General features: G+C 42.2%; 1 protein-coding gene across 7 annotated transcripts in view; it reads left to right on the top strand.

Moving 5' to 3' along the window:
* Window positions 1-310: 310 nt before the first annotated feature.
* Window positions 311-14,247, top strand: part of prpsap2 (phosphoribosyl pyrophosphate synthetase-associated protein 2) — a 38,690-nt gene continuing 24,753 nt past the window's right edge. For 5 of the 7 annotated variants that reach the window (XR_010977416.1, XR_010977415.1, XM_068056514.1 and 2 more), the window contains exons 1-3: window positions 311-469; window positions 964-1,113; window positions 4,780-4,832. Coding sequence is in view for 4 of the 7 variants with exons in the window: in XM_068056514.1 (XP_067912615.1) it covers window positions 1,031-1,113; window positions 4,780-4,832 (136 nt within the window). In the remaining 3 variants the exon portion in view is untranslated. Of the gene's footprint in view, window positions 470-713; window positions 847-963; window positions 1,114-4,779; window positions 4,833-14,247 lie in introns of those variants that run through there. The other 2 variants (XM_068056513.1, XM_068056518.1) reach the window with 2 other exon arrangements.

The raw sequence follows: 14,247 nt of genomic DNA, 5'->3' as shown, positions 1-14,247 counted from the left end.
TCGGGGATGGGCGGGGCGAGGGGGCGGTTGTCGTGGGGGGGGGATGGGCGGGGCGAGCGGAGCGGTTGTCGGGACGGTGCGAGCGGAGCGGTTGTTGGGGGCGGGGCGAGCGGAGCGGTTGTTAGGGGGCGGGGCGAGCGGAGCGGTTGTTAGGGGGCGGGGCGAGCGGAGCGGTTGTCAGGGGCGGGGCGAGCGGAGCGGTTGTTAGGGGGCGGGGCGAGCGGAGCGGTTGTTAGGAGGAGGGGCGAGCGGAGTGTTTGTCAGGGGCGGTGCGGTTGCCAGGGGGCGGGGCGAGCGGTGCGGTTGCCAGGGGGCGGGGCGCGCTCGCGCTGAGTCGAGGCAAGCGTGCGAGAGCAGCTTCGAGGGGCTGTTGGTGGCGGTGGGCAGTTGAGCAGCGGGTTTCAATCGGTTACTGGTTCGAGTTACGGTCCTAGCGACCATTCTCCAATGGGTAAAAGATCGTGAGTGGGTGAGCTCGCCTTATTTCGATCATCAATAAAGCCCCGAGGCTGAGGGTGGGCAGCGAGGCGGCTCTATGTGTCTGTGTGGGGGCGGTGAGGATTAATAACGTTATCTGGACTTTGGGCCTCGCCCAGTATTCGGGGCGCCTAAAATGGGTGCTGATCTCATTCGGTGGTGAAGGGGCTCTTCACAGCAAGACACATGTGACAGGAATTGCAGACAGTGAAGCAGATCCAGTGCGGCTTTGAAAGTGTTCAGAGCATGTTGCTGAGCTGTGGGGGAGGGGGAGTGCAGCTTGTGTTTTTTTTTTGAAGCTACATTTCATATTTGAATTACAGTGTATTTTATATTTGCAAAGACTCTTTTTAAACTAACGTTTCACAGGTGCAGTTGATGCTGTTGAAACTTGCAGTGGTTTCATTTTAAACGGTGCCTCCTTTGTAATAATTTGTTCTTGCATACATATAAATAAAACTATTCTTTTGCTCTTTGATATTGCAGGTGGTTTAACATTGGGTGGTGAAGTGATAAAACATTTCTGACAGGAAGATCTGAGGATCTGTCAGCCATGAACGTAACCAAAGGTGGCCTGGCACTGTTCTCTGCCAACTCGAATACAGCCTACACAGAATTGGCCAGGAAAATTTCAGAGTAAGTAAATATGCATTTTTTTTAAATAAAAGCAAAATACTGCAGGTACTGGAAATCTGAAGTAAAAACAGAAAGTGCTGGAAGTACTCAGCAGGTCTGGCAGCATCTGTGGAGAGAGAAGCAAAGTTAACATTTCAGGTCTGTGACCTTTCATCATTTTTTACACCGTTGCAACCTAGATTGAGTGTCACAACATCCAAGCTACTCCCCTCCACCCCCCCCCCCCCAAAAAAAAATTATTTTTGTTACAGAATTTTTTTTATCTGCATGATTTTATGAGGGAACAATCCATTAAAAAGAGTGCATCATGTTGTGCAGACAACCAGCAGGAAATAACTAACACATTTTAAAGTAATTGTTTCATACTTTTAAAATGTAATGATGTGGGCAAACATTGCTGTGTTTGCCAAAGCTGTTTTTTTTTGCTTCAGTAAGTACCAAACTGATAGATTTCTTTTTTGCTGTAGTTTTGGGACAGACCCACACTCGCATGCCCCCTCCTCGTATGTGTCCACATACTTGTCACTTATTCATATGGGTGGGGTCACCTTGCGGCAGAGCTGGTTTAATACAGTTTGTTCCTGGATTAAAAATAGTTTTCTTCCTGAATGTGTTGATACCCTGTAAAACACGCCAGCATTCCATGTTTTGGTAGAAGTACTAAAACTGCATTTGACAAATCACCTTCTATAATCATAGCATTTGTTAAACTATTGGGATAGATATTTAAAGAAAGTTTTGTACAATTTATTATGTAAATTTCCAGTATTGTGGCTCTTCAGTAAAAATTCTGTAAACTGTAGAAATTACCCTGCAATATTTCATGCATAAAAAAAATGAAAGTACAACTTGGGCACCAGATTTCACCATAAATAGATTGGAGATCCAAACATCAGTATGGATTTTTGTGTATTCTGCTAAAAGAAAAATGTAATGAAGTACTGATTATTTCAACATATTCTTGTCTTTTTGAGGTGTTGAAGGTTTTTTTACCCTTTGTTCCTTTATTAAGGCAAACCTTTTGCACTTGGCAGGTGTTTTGTAGCAGTAGGGTGAGGTACACTTAATTGATCATTTTAATATGCAGGTATTTCAGGGAGAAGAGGTCTTTTATTTTACTTTTTGAAACTGCCTCAGCGTTTTAGTTTAGTATATGGAGTTTTTTTATTTTAGTAGATTGTTCAGAGTAATTTACAGGAGCTTGTTGCCTTGATTTAACATTTTCCCAGTACTTTCCTCTGTGTAACAGATGCCAACTCTGATGACTTGGTGAACAAATGTCCCACCTGTTGTAGTACAGAATTGTAAAGATCAGGTATAGAGTCATAGAGAGATACAGTACTGAAACAGGCCCTTCGTCCCACCGAGTCTGTGCCGATCTGCTGTGTTAGTTGACCTCCAGCAGCAAGAGTCTTATAATTAGCCTCCTTGCCCTTGATTTTGGTAGAGTTAATAAAGTAAACAGTGTTCACTATCCAGTGATCCTAGTTGAAAAGTGGGCCTGTGCAGGTGTCATGTGAGGCCACATCTGTAATGGCCCCATGCTTGAAGAGCCAGCTACCACTCTTCCCATGGTGGAATGGTTGGTTAGTTAAGTCTGACATTCTCTCCTCTCCTCCCCTCCCCTCCCATGATTATGTAAGCTACAGATTGAGGGGTTGAAGACTAGCAGAGGGCGGTCAGTGGCCGTGTGGCCACAAACATGAGACAGGATTTTTAGGAAAGGAGGGGATGAAATATTTAGAACAGAGGGAATGGGGCCTACATAAAAGACCATAAAGGTTTAAGCTTAGCAGCTGAAACTCAAAAGAAAAGAAATATGGTTTTGCTAGGAGGATTTGGGATCTTTAAGGTCAATAACTGGGGGCATAGATTTAAAGTAATTGGTAGAAGGATTAGAGGGGAGTTTAGGAGAGTGTTGAAGGTCTGGAACTCACTGCCTGAAACGGTGGTAGAAGCAGAAACCCTCATCGCATTTAAAAAGTACTTGGATACACACTTGAAGTGCCATAACTTAGAATAGCCAGATAAAACTGGATAACTGTCTTTTGGCTGGCACAGACACGATGGGTCGAATGGCCACCTTGTGTGCAGAAATTGCTATGATTCTGTTGGGTAATATAGCTGAAAGTAACTTTGCAGTTGAATACTGTGTCAAACTGTCACCATAGCTTGCAATGTCAAAATGTACCTTTTTTCTATTAAGTAGCATTTTCAGTTTGGAGCCTTTTTATTTTGGAGGGGCTTTAATCTCCACCCACTCCCCTTCCATTAAATTCAGTAGTAAATACAACTTTCCTTAGAGGTTTTTAACGTGGTCCTAAACCAAAAGTCAATCTTAGACTATTTTGTTTGATTTTTGAATGTGGTTTTAGTTTTGAAGTGGGCCCTCCAGAAGATTTTTATCCAACTGCTGGTATCTCCTTGACTTGCACAATACAGTATATGTATGTCAGCAAATTATCGCCACAAAAGTGCATGAAGGAAATGCTGCAGCAATTTAAGAGATTGTTTAGCATTTTTTTTAAAATTCTGCTTGCTACTTTTTCTTAAGATCTGTATTGTATATAGTCTGATTTATTTATTGATAGGGGCGCCAGTGGTATTGATCCTCAGATCTGTGCAGCTGATTAAAATCTTATTCTGGAGAACAAACTGTTATGTTACTTCTGAGGCAGTGGCTTCTGTTCATAGAATGAATTTTTGAGCCCTGCCCAGTCAGACAGGTCTCCAATAAGCTTGCTGTTTAGTAGATTTTCACTGTTGATTTTGCCGCAATTATTCAGATTGTTCAGTGTGGGTCTAACTGAACCTAAAGCAAGGTTGCTCATCTTTCTTCACACTTTTTTAACTAAAAAGTCACTTTACTGCATTGGAAGTATTATAGAAATGCACCTTTACCTCAGACTCTTCCCACTTTCCACTTTGTCGTCTCCTGTACTGTACATGGTAATGCCTATTGAGGTGTTCCACAAGTGCTGGAAACTACATTACCTCAGCCAAGTGGCTGATTTTCACATGGGAGCATAGATGGTGAATGTAAGCAGACTGTTCAACCATAGTGTGCCATTATAGCTAAGTCATACATGCCATTTACCCACTAAGCACCATGCACAGTTTCCAACAAAGGAGGTCAGTGACTAGCGATTGGGAATCGCGACCCATCAGTTTTTTTTCTCTCTCCCTTTGCCTCTCTTCGCCCTCCCATCCCACCACCTCGCTTTCCCCCCAATTCTTGGAACACCAAGCCAATTGTAGTGCCCACCCATGTTAGCACCACTAAGATGTACAGACCAGCAATCAAATCTGAGATTAGGTGGCTCATTATGTTGGGTCACTTACCTACTGAACCATTGCTTAAATGTGTTTTTTTTTAATTTGGTCAATGTCAGAGAAAATTGTGATTGCTTATTGGTGTTGGTATAATTCTATAATGGCTAATGGTTTTACAGTAAACAGTACAAAGTTTTGGTGCAGATTTGATGGGAAGATTTTAGTTCTTCCCTCACTTCTCTTTTCCCCCCCCCCCCCCCCCCCCCCCCCCATCAACTTTTTTTTGTCTCAATATCTTCTATCATGTTGAGGACATTTCTTGTGTCTGTGCCCTGATTTTGTGTAAAAGTCAGCAATATGTTTTTGAGGGTTATTCCTCATCTTCAATTTTAGGCGACTTGGCGTAGAACCGGGTAAAGTTCAAGTCTACCAAGAAGCTAACAGAGGTAAGTGCATAATGTAACATATTTTAGTCGCAAAAAGCTTCTTGAGGGTTTGGTGCATTGAAGGCTTAGCTGTAGCATGAGCATTGCTTCATGAGGCATGGCTCTTGCACATATAAAGTTTTTACCTCTTAAAAATAAGATCTGATAAGGGGGTTATCAAAGAGGTGAAATTGCTTAGTCATTGAGACAGACACATACTTTGAAGAATTAATTGAATTCTTTAAGGTCGACACTGGTGAAATAAATAGAGAACTTTTCAAACAAGACATATTACAATGCGTTGGCAGTGCTTAAAGCATCTAATAGTAAGTGTCAAAGGAGCAGATGTTTTATACTGCATTCCAGTTAAGAACTTTTGATGTGGAAACTGATGGCCACTTGGGTGAAATACTAGACATTGACTCTGGAGCTGCAAATACCAATCCTTTCAGAAGAAAGGAGAGAGAAAATTGGCCAGAACTAGTAATGCATTTTTGTTACCATGGTCTTGTTCGTTTGTTATTTGGATATTAACAGCATATACAGTGATGAGCCTAGCTTATCTGTCACACTGCAGTGTAATACCTGGGAAACTGGATAAAACTGCAGGTGTGTAGAAGGTTACAGCTACATTGCTCCTTTAGCCTGTCCACATTGGAAATTGTGGTTCTGTTGGAACAATAGGAATAGTCATACTACTTTGGATTTTAATTGGGTTTTTTTAGGTTTTGTTTTTAAATGCTGTCAATACTCTATGACTGTACTGCTCTATGACCTCTGCTGACATTTCTGTACACTAGGAGCAATGCCACAGAAGCTCAGGGGTTCTCCTGGAGATTTCCCCCAGCCCATCTGTTTGGGGTGAGGTGGGGACGTGGGTGTTGTGGGGAATTCATTTTCAGTGTTCCCACTTGGGTTGTAATCTGGTTTGTCTACCTCTTCAAAGCAGCACAGCTGAGTTTTACATCTCATTAGCAAACCAAGAAAACCTATTCTCCTGAGCGTTTAAATAAAAAAAATTAAAGGCAGAATTTAATAGTAAACCGTGTGGACAGTTTGTGTATGGTATTCTGCTTACTAGAAAGGAATAACTTGCTGTTTTTAACTTCAGAAACCTGACTGCAATTATTCTAATTGTTTTGGCAATTAGAGCTAAATAGTCTGTATAATGTAACACAATAGATTGTTTCCAGTTAGAACGTGCATCAGTGTATCTGTTGCACTGCTGCAAACAACCAGGAACATGTAAAGCAAAGCCATTGTTCTCAGTATTGCCTGTTCTACAGTCTCAGACCGTTATGGTTTTATGCATTTTAGAGCACCAAGCCTTGACTTTTTTTTTTTCATTTGAGGTGTTTTTCTTTTAACCTTGAAAATCCACAGCCATTTTAAACAGCGGTCACAGGTGTACTGATGTATGATTTGTGTTTAAGTTGCTCCCTTTACGGCTCCATTCTCATGACTGAAAGGGTGGACAGTGACCTTCTGGTGAACCCTTGCCAGCGTGGTTGAGTAACCAGTTGCATGCAAGTGTTTAAAAAAAATCCTTGAGGCTGATGTGTCAACAGTATTTATTTTTGGGTCAGGCCAGATCTCTGATGCAGGATTTTTATTAGCGAAGGGATTAAGGTATAGGTTACTCGTCATAATCTCACATTTTGCTGAGGCGGTTCATATAAATAGAAGGGAGATGGTGGCGTAGTGGTAATGTCACTGAACTAGTAATCCAGAGACCTGGACTTGTACCCTGGGGGCAAGAGTTCAAAATCCCACCATGGGAGCTAAAAAAATAAAAACAGAAAGCAGAAAGTGCTGGAAATACTCAGCAGGTCAGGCAGCATCTGGAGAGAGCAGCAGAGTTAACGTTTCAGGTCTGTGACCTTTCATCAGAACCCACCATGGGAGTTGATGATTTTAAATTCAGTTAATTAATTTTTAAAAATCTGGAATTGAAAGCTAGTCTTAGTAATGGTGCCAGGAAACTATCATCAATTGTCATAAAAACCCATCCTATTAGAGAAGGAAATCTGCCTTTCTTGCCTGGTCTGGCCTACATGTGACTCCAGACCCACAGCAATGTGGTTGCCTCCTAACTACCCTCTGAAAAGGCCTAGAAAGCCACTCCGTTATCAAAGGTAGTTAGGGATAGGCAACAAATGCTGGCCTTGCCAGTGATGCTCACATCCCATGAAAGAAAAAAAAAAGCTGGATTCCTGGGGCAGTATTAATCCACCTGCATGAGTTAAAAGGTAAATTTACTCCAGAGGCTCATGGTGAAGCAGTAGCAACAATCTGTACTGAAAAATTTGTTTTTTTAAAAAGATCAAGAATGAGTCACCAAAAAAATACTCATTTGCTGTTTGTGGAATCTCACTGCACAAGTTATCTTTGCATTGTCTATGTGGCGACATTATACTGTAGAAGTAATTTGACCGAATGAGGCACTATATAAATGCGAGTTCTTCCGTATCCTTTCCTTTTTTTTGTATTTAGTTTTATTTATCTGCTTACCAGGTTCCTCATGCCCTGCAGAATACTCCATTTTCCTGCTGAAAATTTCTGCTAATGGTGCTCTGTAAGCAGGAGTTGCACAGTTTGCCTGTTGTATGATATTAAAATGTTTGGACACCCTTAATCCAGATTCTAGGAGGCAGAAGTTCATAGCACAAAACTGCTGTTCACCATAAATGGCACTAAATTGCATTTATTTTTGATAAATGTGCTTGAATTAAAGTGAAACATATTTGTACTGAGGAACAGGAACATTTCTAACTTTCTGCCAGCATCCAGCACTTCCAGGACGATTCATAATGTGGGCTTTACAGAGACAAACTCTTCCTACTGCATCCCGATAATTTGTCTTCAATGTGCCCTCAGGAGTTTGGCCCAGTTCTCGTACAGCTTCAGGTTACAAGAGTGATCCTACTAATTTGTGTAGTGAGACAATCTTTGGTCAGAATTCGCTTGTTAGGAACTGGTTTGAGCTTTCTGAAACTAATTTCACATTCGATTTGAAGCAGCAGCAGTGCCCAAATAAAATTCAGCCCCTGGAGGGCAAATCACCCCCAACTTGCTCTTTATTCCTTCTAGCAAGTAACTGCAGTGCAGCACTTAAAGTATCCTTAGGGCAGATTACTCCTCCATACTGGCATCCAGATTAGGGCACGTGATACAGGAAGATTTTTTAAAATATAATTTTCCATCTCAATTTAGAGCAAAAATTTATTTTCAGGAAATAAGTTGAACAGAAGAAATGCCCAAAAGGTTACCCTGTTGGAAATAAGAGACAAAGGATTTGTGGTGCTAATTATAATTGGACATGTGTGGCTGATAGAGAAATACAGTGCTGCCGGGAGCATCTATTGCTCACAATTAGAAATAACTTTGTTGACAACATTGTTACTTTGAGATTTTACTACTATTGAATAATGCGTCTGTGTTATGTGGCGTATATATGCATGTTAATTGGCTAGTATGATCCGTCACTGCCAATGCTGTTATAATGTGTTATAGTGCCTTTATAATTGACCTCCGTGGAAATGGCAAATGATTTGTGCTGTTTGTCCGATTATATGCAGCTGCCTGAGATAAGTGTGGATGGTGTAAATGGTGGGGGGCCGAATGAAAATCCCTTGAACAGCTTGTGCCTACAGAATCTTCGCTGACATTTGGTGTTAACGATTGTGTGATCCACTTGCATTAACTTAACTCAAACTGTAAATTGGAACAGCTGGTTTTCATAGCATCTAATTTTATTGTAGTTCCATCTCAGTCTTGTCATCAGTAATCTCTTCACAAACCTGTTAAAGTAACAAACATTTAAAGATGGATGTTGGTGTTTTTTCCTTTAAAGCCTTTATTTGGAAATCACTGCAGGTTGAGAAACGTTTGAATAATTTTTTGGGGCATTTCTTCCATTCAACTTATTTACTGAAAGTAAATTTTTCCTCCAAATTGAGATGGGAAAATTATATTAAAAAACAACCATCTTCCTGTATCATGTGCCATTATCTGGCTGCCAGTATGGAGGAGTAATCTGCCCTAAGGAGTGCTGCACTGCAGTTACCTGCTAGAAGGAATAAAGGGCAAGCTGGGTGTGATTTGCCCTCCAGGTTTTTTCCTTCTCTCTCCCTTTGTGGAAGTGCTTGAATTCCACTTGGTGCTTTCTCAGACATTGTGGGGATTTGAAACAACAATTCGACATTCTGTCACTTCTTCAAAATGCACTATTTAGTGCATTGTGTGCTATATCTCCATGTCAACTACAGGGTTTGTAAGTCATTTTAAAAGCTGATTTGAGTGCATTTTCTTTAATGGACTCTTTCCATTTCCCCAATAGTTTCCAATGGATAAAATGTTACTGGTTTAATTCAGCTATTTTATAATTGATTCTTGTGTAAACAAATTGACCTAATTAGTCAGTGTAATTATAGAATGAGAGTTCTTCAGTTATGTGGTTGTGTGCACTTCAAAAGCTGCTGTTCTGAGCATTGTAAATCCTCTGCTCAGTGGGAAAGTCATGTAACCCAGTCAAATACTCTGGACTGTTGAGAACCTGGCCATTGTGGGCCCCCGTTGTTAGTCCCAGTAAATTCAGCAGTGATGTGTTGTATCAAAATGAAAGTGTACAAAGAAAAAGAAGTTCCAGGATTTTTAAATTGCTTTTGCCATTTTTAATAAATGAAGGCACCATTAAATAAAAGCATTATTTGTTCAAATCTAAAATTTCACTTACAGATCATTCCACCATTCCGTCAGCTGTATGGGGTGGGGGGGAAATTCGTGGGGGGAACGTAAGAAAATCAATAGAGTTAGGGGATTCAGTAGTTAGGGGAACAGACAGGCATATCTGCAGCCGCAGACGTGACTCCAGGATGGTGTGTTGCCTCTATGGTGCCGGGTTCAAAGATGTTCGTGAACAGCTACAGAGCATTCTGAGGTGGGGAGGTTGACCAGCCAGAGATTGTGGTCCATATCGGAACAATGACATAGGTAGAAAGAGGGAAGAGGCCCTGCAGACAGATGCAAATTACTCATTCAGAACAATGTCCATGTCTTTCGCCTCCACATATAGGTTACTTTTATGGTCTGTAATCAGCCCCACTCTTTCCTTAGTTATCCTCTTGTGCTTTATGTATTTATGAACATCTTTGGGTGTTCCTTGATTTTAATTGCCAATATCTTTTTCATGCCCTCTTTGCTTTCCTAATTTCCTTTTTAATTTCACCCCTACGTTTTCTATACTGCTCTAGGTTTTCTGCAGTATTGAGCTCTGTCATAAGATTCCATTTTTTGCCTGTTCTCTATGCTCTTTGACAGGTGGGGGTGGGGGGTCTAGATTTAGGAGTCCCGCCCTTTTTTGTTGTGGAACATATTTGTTCTGCACACCTACCTACCTCCTTGAATGCCTCCTACTGCTCTGACAACTTAATTACTTCAAGCAGTTGTTTCCAGTCCACTTTTGTCAAATGGCATCTCCACTTGTAAAATTAGCCTTTCCCCAATTGAAAGCTTTTATTCTTGGCCTATCTTTGTCCTTCACGGTAACTTTGCTAAATCTAACTGAATTATGATCTCTACCATCAAAATGCTCTCCCACTGACACCCCTATCACCTGCCCAGCTTAATTTCCTAAAACTAGACCCAGAACTGTTCCTTCTCTTGTTGGGCTTGCTGTATACCAGCTAAGGTTCTTCTGAAGGTAGCAGGACAGATAGATAAGGTGGTTAAGATGGCATATGGGATACTTCCCATTATCCCAGCAGAGGCATAGAATAGAAGAGCGGAGAGGTTAAGCTGGAATTGTATGAAATACTAATTAGGCCACAACTGGAATATGGAGTACAGTTCTGGTCACCGCATTACAGGGTACAGAGGAGATTTACGATATTGCCAGGAACGATTGGATTGACTGGGGTTGTTTTCTTTGGAACAGAGAGGGCTGAAGGGAGATTTAATTGAGATGTATAAAATTAAGGGGCCAAGATAGAAAATACTTATTTCCCTTGGCAGAGAGGTCAATGACCAGGGGCCATAGATTTAAAGTAATGGGCAGAATGCTTGGAGGGGAGTCAGAGTTATACAGCACAGAAACAGACCCTTCGGCACATTGTGTCTGTTCCGGCCAACAAGCACCTATCTAATCTAATCTAATCCCATTTTACAGCACTTGGCCCTTAGCCTTGTATGCTATGGCGTTTCAAGTGCTCATCTAAATACTTCTTAAATGTTGTGAGGGTTCTTGCCTCTACCACCCCTTCAGGTAGTGTGTTCAACCACCCTCTGGGTGAAAATTCTTTTCCTCAAATCCCCTCTAAACACCCTGCCCCTTATCTTAAATCCATGCCCCCTGGTCATTGATCCCTCCTCTAAGGGAAAAGGTTTCTTACGATCTATCCTATCAATGCCCCTCATAACTTTGTATACCTCAATCAGGTCCCCCCTCAGCCTTCTCTGCTCTAAGGAAAGAACCCTAGCCTATCCAGTCTCTCTTCATAGCTGAAATGCTCCAGCCTGGCAACATCCTGGTGAATCTCCTCTGCACCCTTTCCAGTGCAGTCACATCCTTCCTATAGTGTGGTGGCCAGAACTGTACACAGTACTCCAGCTGTGGCCTAACTGGCGTTTTATACAGCTGAGGAGCTAGCTTAAGTCATTGGCATGCATCTTGGACATAAGACTATTTCACTGCAGTAATTTAGTAAGTTTGGAGATTGGAACTCCCTGCCTGAGTGGTAGAGGCAGAAACCCTCATCGCGTTTTTGGTAACGTGGGGCGATATATTTACAAAGTGCAGTGCAAGAGAAGTGTCACTTCCAGATTAAGTAAACTTTAGTCAGTTGCAGAATACAGTGCATCTGTGGTGCCTTAATAGTTCAGCCACAGAACAGTGCTCGTCCTGATCCACTATAATGTTTTCCCTTCCCCACTCCAGTTGTAATGAGTGAGTTGTAGTGCCAGATTGTAAACTGTTTTTGTGCTATGGACCATTGACCACTAGGACCTAGTGAGATGCAACTTTCTAAGCTGACTTCACATAACTGAAATGGGAGAAGCAGAGTCTACATTCAATCTGATCAATAAGTGAAAGAACAGTTTTATTTACACAACTCCTCTCTTTCTCTCATCTTGACTTCCTCACTAAGTCTCTTAGTGAAATGTCCATTTTATCTTTTTGTTTATCTTTTTAAGAATGGCTTGTTTATAAGTGACCTGTCTACCTTGTAAATTTGAAATGCAAGCACCAGCCTTAGGAATTTTATACAATTTGCATATGCCAGCAGCTTCAGTTTCTTAAAGTATTCAAATATTTTATGGCGGGGAGTTGAGAATTTCCTGTTCAATATTTGAATACATTTTTGATCTTACCTGTTCTAAACCTGATTTTCTCATGTAAATATTGGCCCAGATTTTGCAGTCAGCACTGAAGCAAGGGCTCTTTTTGCTGACCTCATAGAAAGCTGCCCTAGTGATCTCTGTGGCATAGTTTTCTTCTTTCCCAACGGCAGTTTAAATCTGGCATCAAGTAGCACCATAGAAAAGTTATGGCACAGAAAGAGGCCATTCAGCCCATTGTGTCTGCGCCAGCTGGAAAAAAACTAGCCACCCATTCTAATCCCACCTTCCAGCACCTGGTCCATAGCCTTGCAGGCAACAGCACTTCACCTGCAGGTCCAGGTACCTTTTTAGAAGTGTTGAGGGTTTCTGCCTCAACCACTGACCCAGACAGCGAATTCCAGACACCCACTGGGTGAAAAAGATTTTCCTCATGTCCTCTCTAATCCTTCTACCAATCACCTTAAGTCAGGGGGGATGTTTGGCCTGCAGCGGTGGTGATGGCTGCTTACCTGCTTACTGACAATCTCATTGAAATATTAGCACACAGCAAACCAGTAAGTTAAAAGCTCTTATTTATCCTTCACCTTTAAATTAAATTTTCAGATAGCAAAAGATAGAAGCTAAAATAAACTCATTTTATAAAAATAAGCCAAATTTTTGTATCCTAGTGGAGAAATTTGATATCCCACAAATATAAAAATAGCCTTTCAGGGCCACTTGAGGGTGTTTCAGTAATTCAGTTCAATTAATTAAACAAATCTGGAATGAAAAGCTAGTACTATCAGTAATGGTGAGAAGCAGAATGCAGACTGGTTTCAATCTCACTTTGAAGAGCTGGAACCTGTCATAGCTGCTAAGCACATTGTACTGTTGAACTACAAGAAAGCCCCCAGCGAGTTAACACCCGTAGCACTTAAAGTAGCCAGAAGCGCTGCACAAAGAACAGCCAGGCGCTGTGCAAATGACTACTGGCAACACCTATGCAGTCGTATTCAGCTGGCCTCCGACACCAGAAACATCAGAGGAATGTATTATGGCATTAAGAGAGCTTTTGGGCCAACCATCAAGAAGATCGCCCCCCTCAAGTCTAAATCAGGGGACACGATCACTGACCAATGGAAGCAAATTGACCGCTGGTTGGAGCACTACCTAGAACTGCACTCCAGGGAAAATGTTGTCAATGAGACCACCCTCAATGCAGCCCAGTCTCTGCCAGTCATGGATGAGCTGGACGAACAGCCAACAAAATCGGAACTCAGTGATGCCATTGATTCTCTAGCCAGTGGAAAAGCCCCTGGAAAGGATGGCATTACCCCTGAAATAATTAAGACTGCCAAGCCTGCTATACTCTCAGCACTCCATGAACTGCTTTGCCTGTGCTGGGATGAGGGAGCAGTACCACAGGACATGTGCGATGCCAATATCATCACCCTCTTTATGAACAAGGGTGACAGCGGTGACTTCAACAACTACCGTGGAATCTCCTTGCTCAGCATAGTGGGGAAAGTCTTCGCTCGAGTCATTTTAAACAGACTCCAGAAGCTGGCTGAGCGTGTCTACCCTGAGGCACAGTGCGGCTTTCGAGCAGAGAGATCCGCCATTGACATGCTGTTCTCCCTTCGGCAGCTATAGGAGAAATGCCATGAACAACAGATACCCCTCTACGTTGCTTTCCTTCACACAAGATCAGATGGCAGGTTGTTCAACCTTGCCCATCTTAGAGCGAAGACCAAAGTACGGAAGGTCCTCATCAGGGAACTCCTCTTTGCTGACGATGCTGCATTAACATCCCACACAGAGGACTGTCTGCAGACATTCGTTGACAGGATTGCGGCTGCCTGCAACGAATGTGGCCTAACCGTCAGCCTCAAGAACACGAACATCCTAAGACAGGACGTCAGAAATGCTCCATCCATCAATATCGGCGACCACGTTCTGGAAGTGGTTCAAGAGTTCACCTACCAAGGCTCAACTATCACCAGTAACCTGTCTCTCGATGCAGAAATCAACAAGCGCATGGGAAAGGCATCCTCTGCTATGTCCAGACTGGCCGAGAGGGTGTGGGAAAATGGTGCACTGACACGGAACACAAATGTCC

This window comes from Heterodontus francisci, chromosome 24, assembly GCF_036365525.1.
Source record: "Heterodontus francisci isolate sHetFra1 chromosome 24, sHetFra1.hap1, whole genome shotgun sequence".
Lineage (NCBI taxonomy): Eukaryota > Metazoa > Chordata > Chondrichthyes > Heterodontiformes > Heterodontidae > Heterodontus > Heterodontus francisci.
The sequence above is the reverse complement of the archived record's forward strand: the minus strand, read 5'-3'. Positions and strand labels throughout refer to the sequence as shown.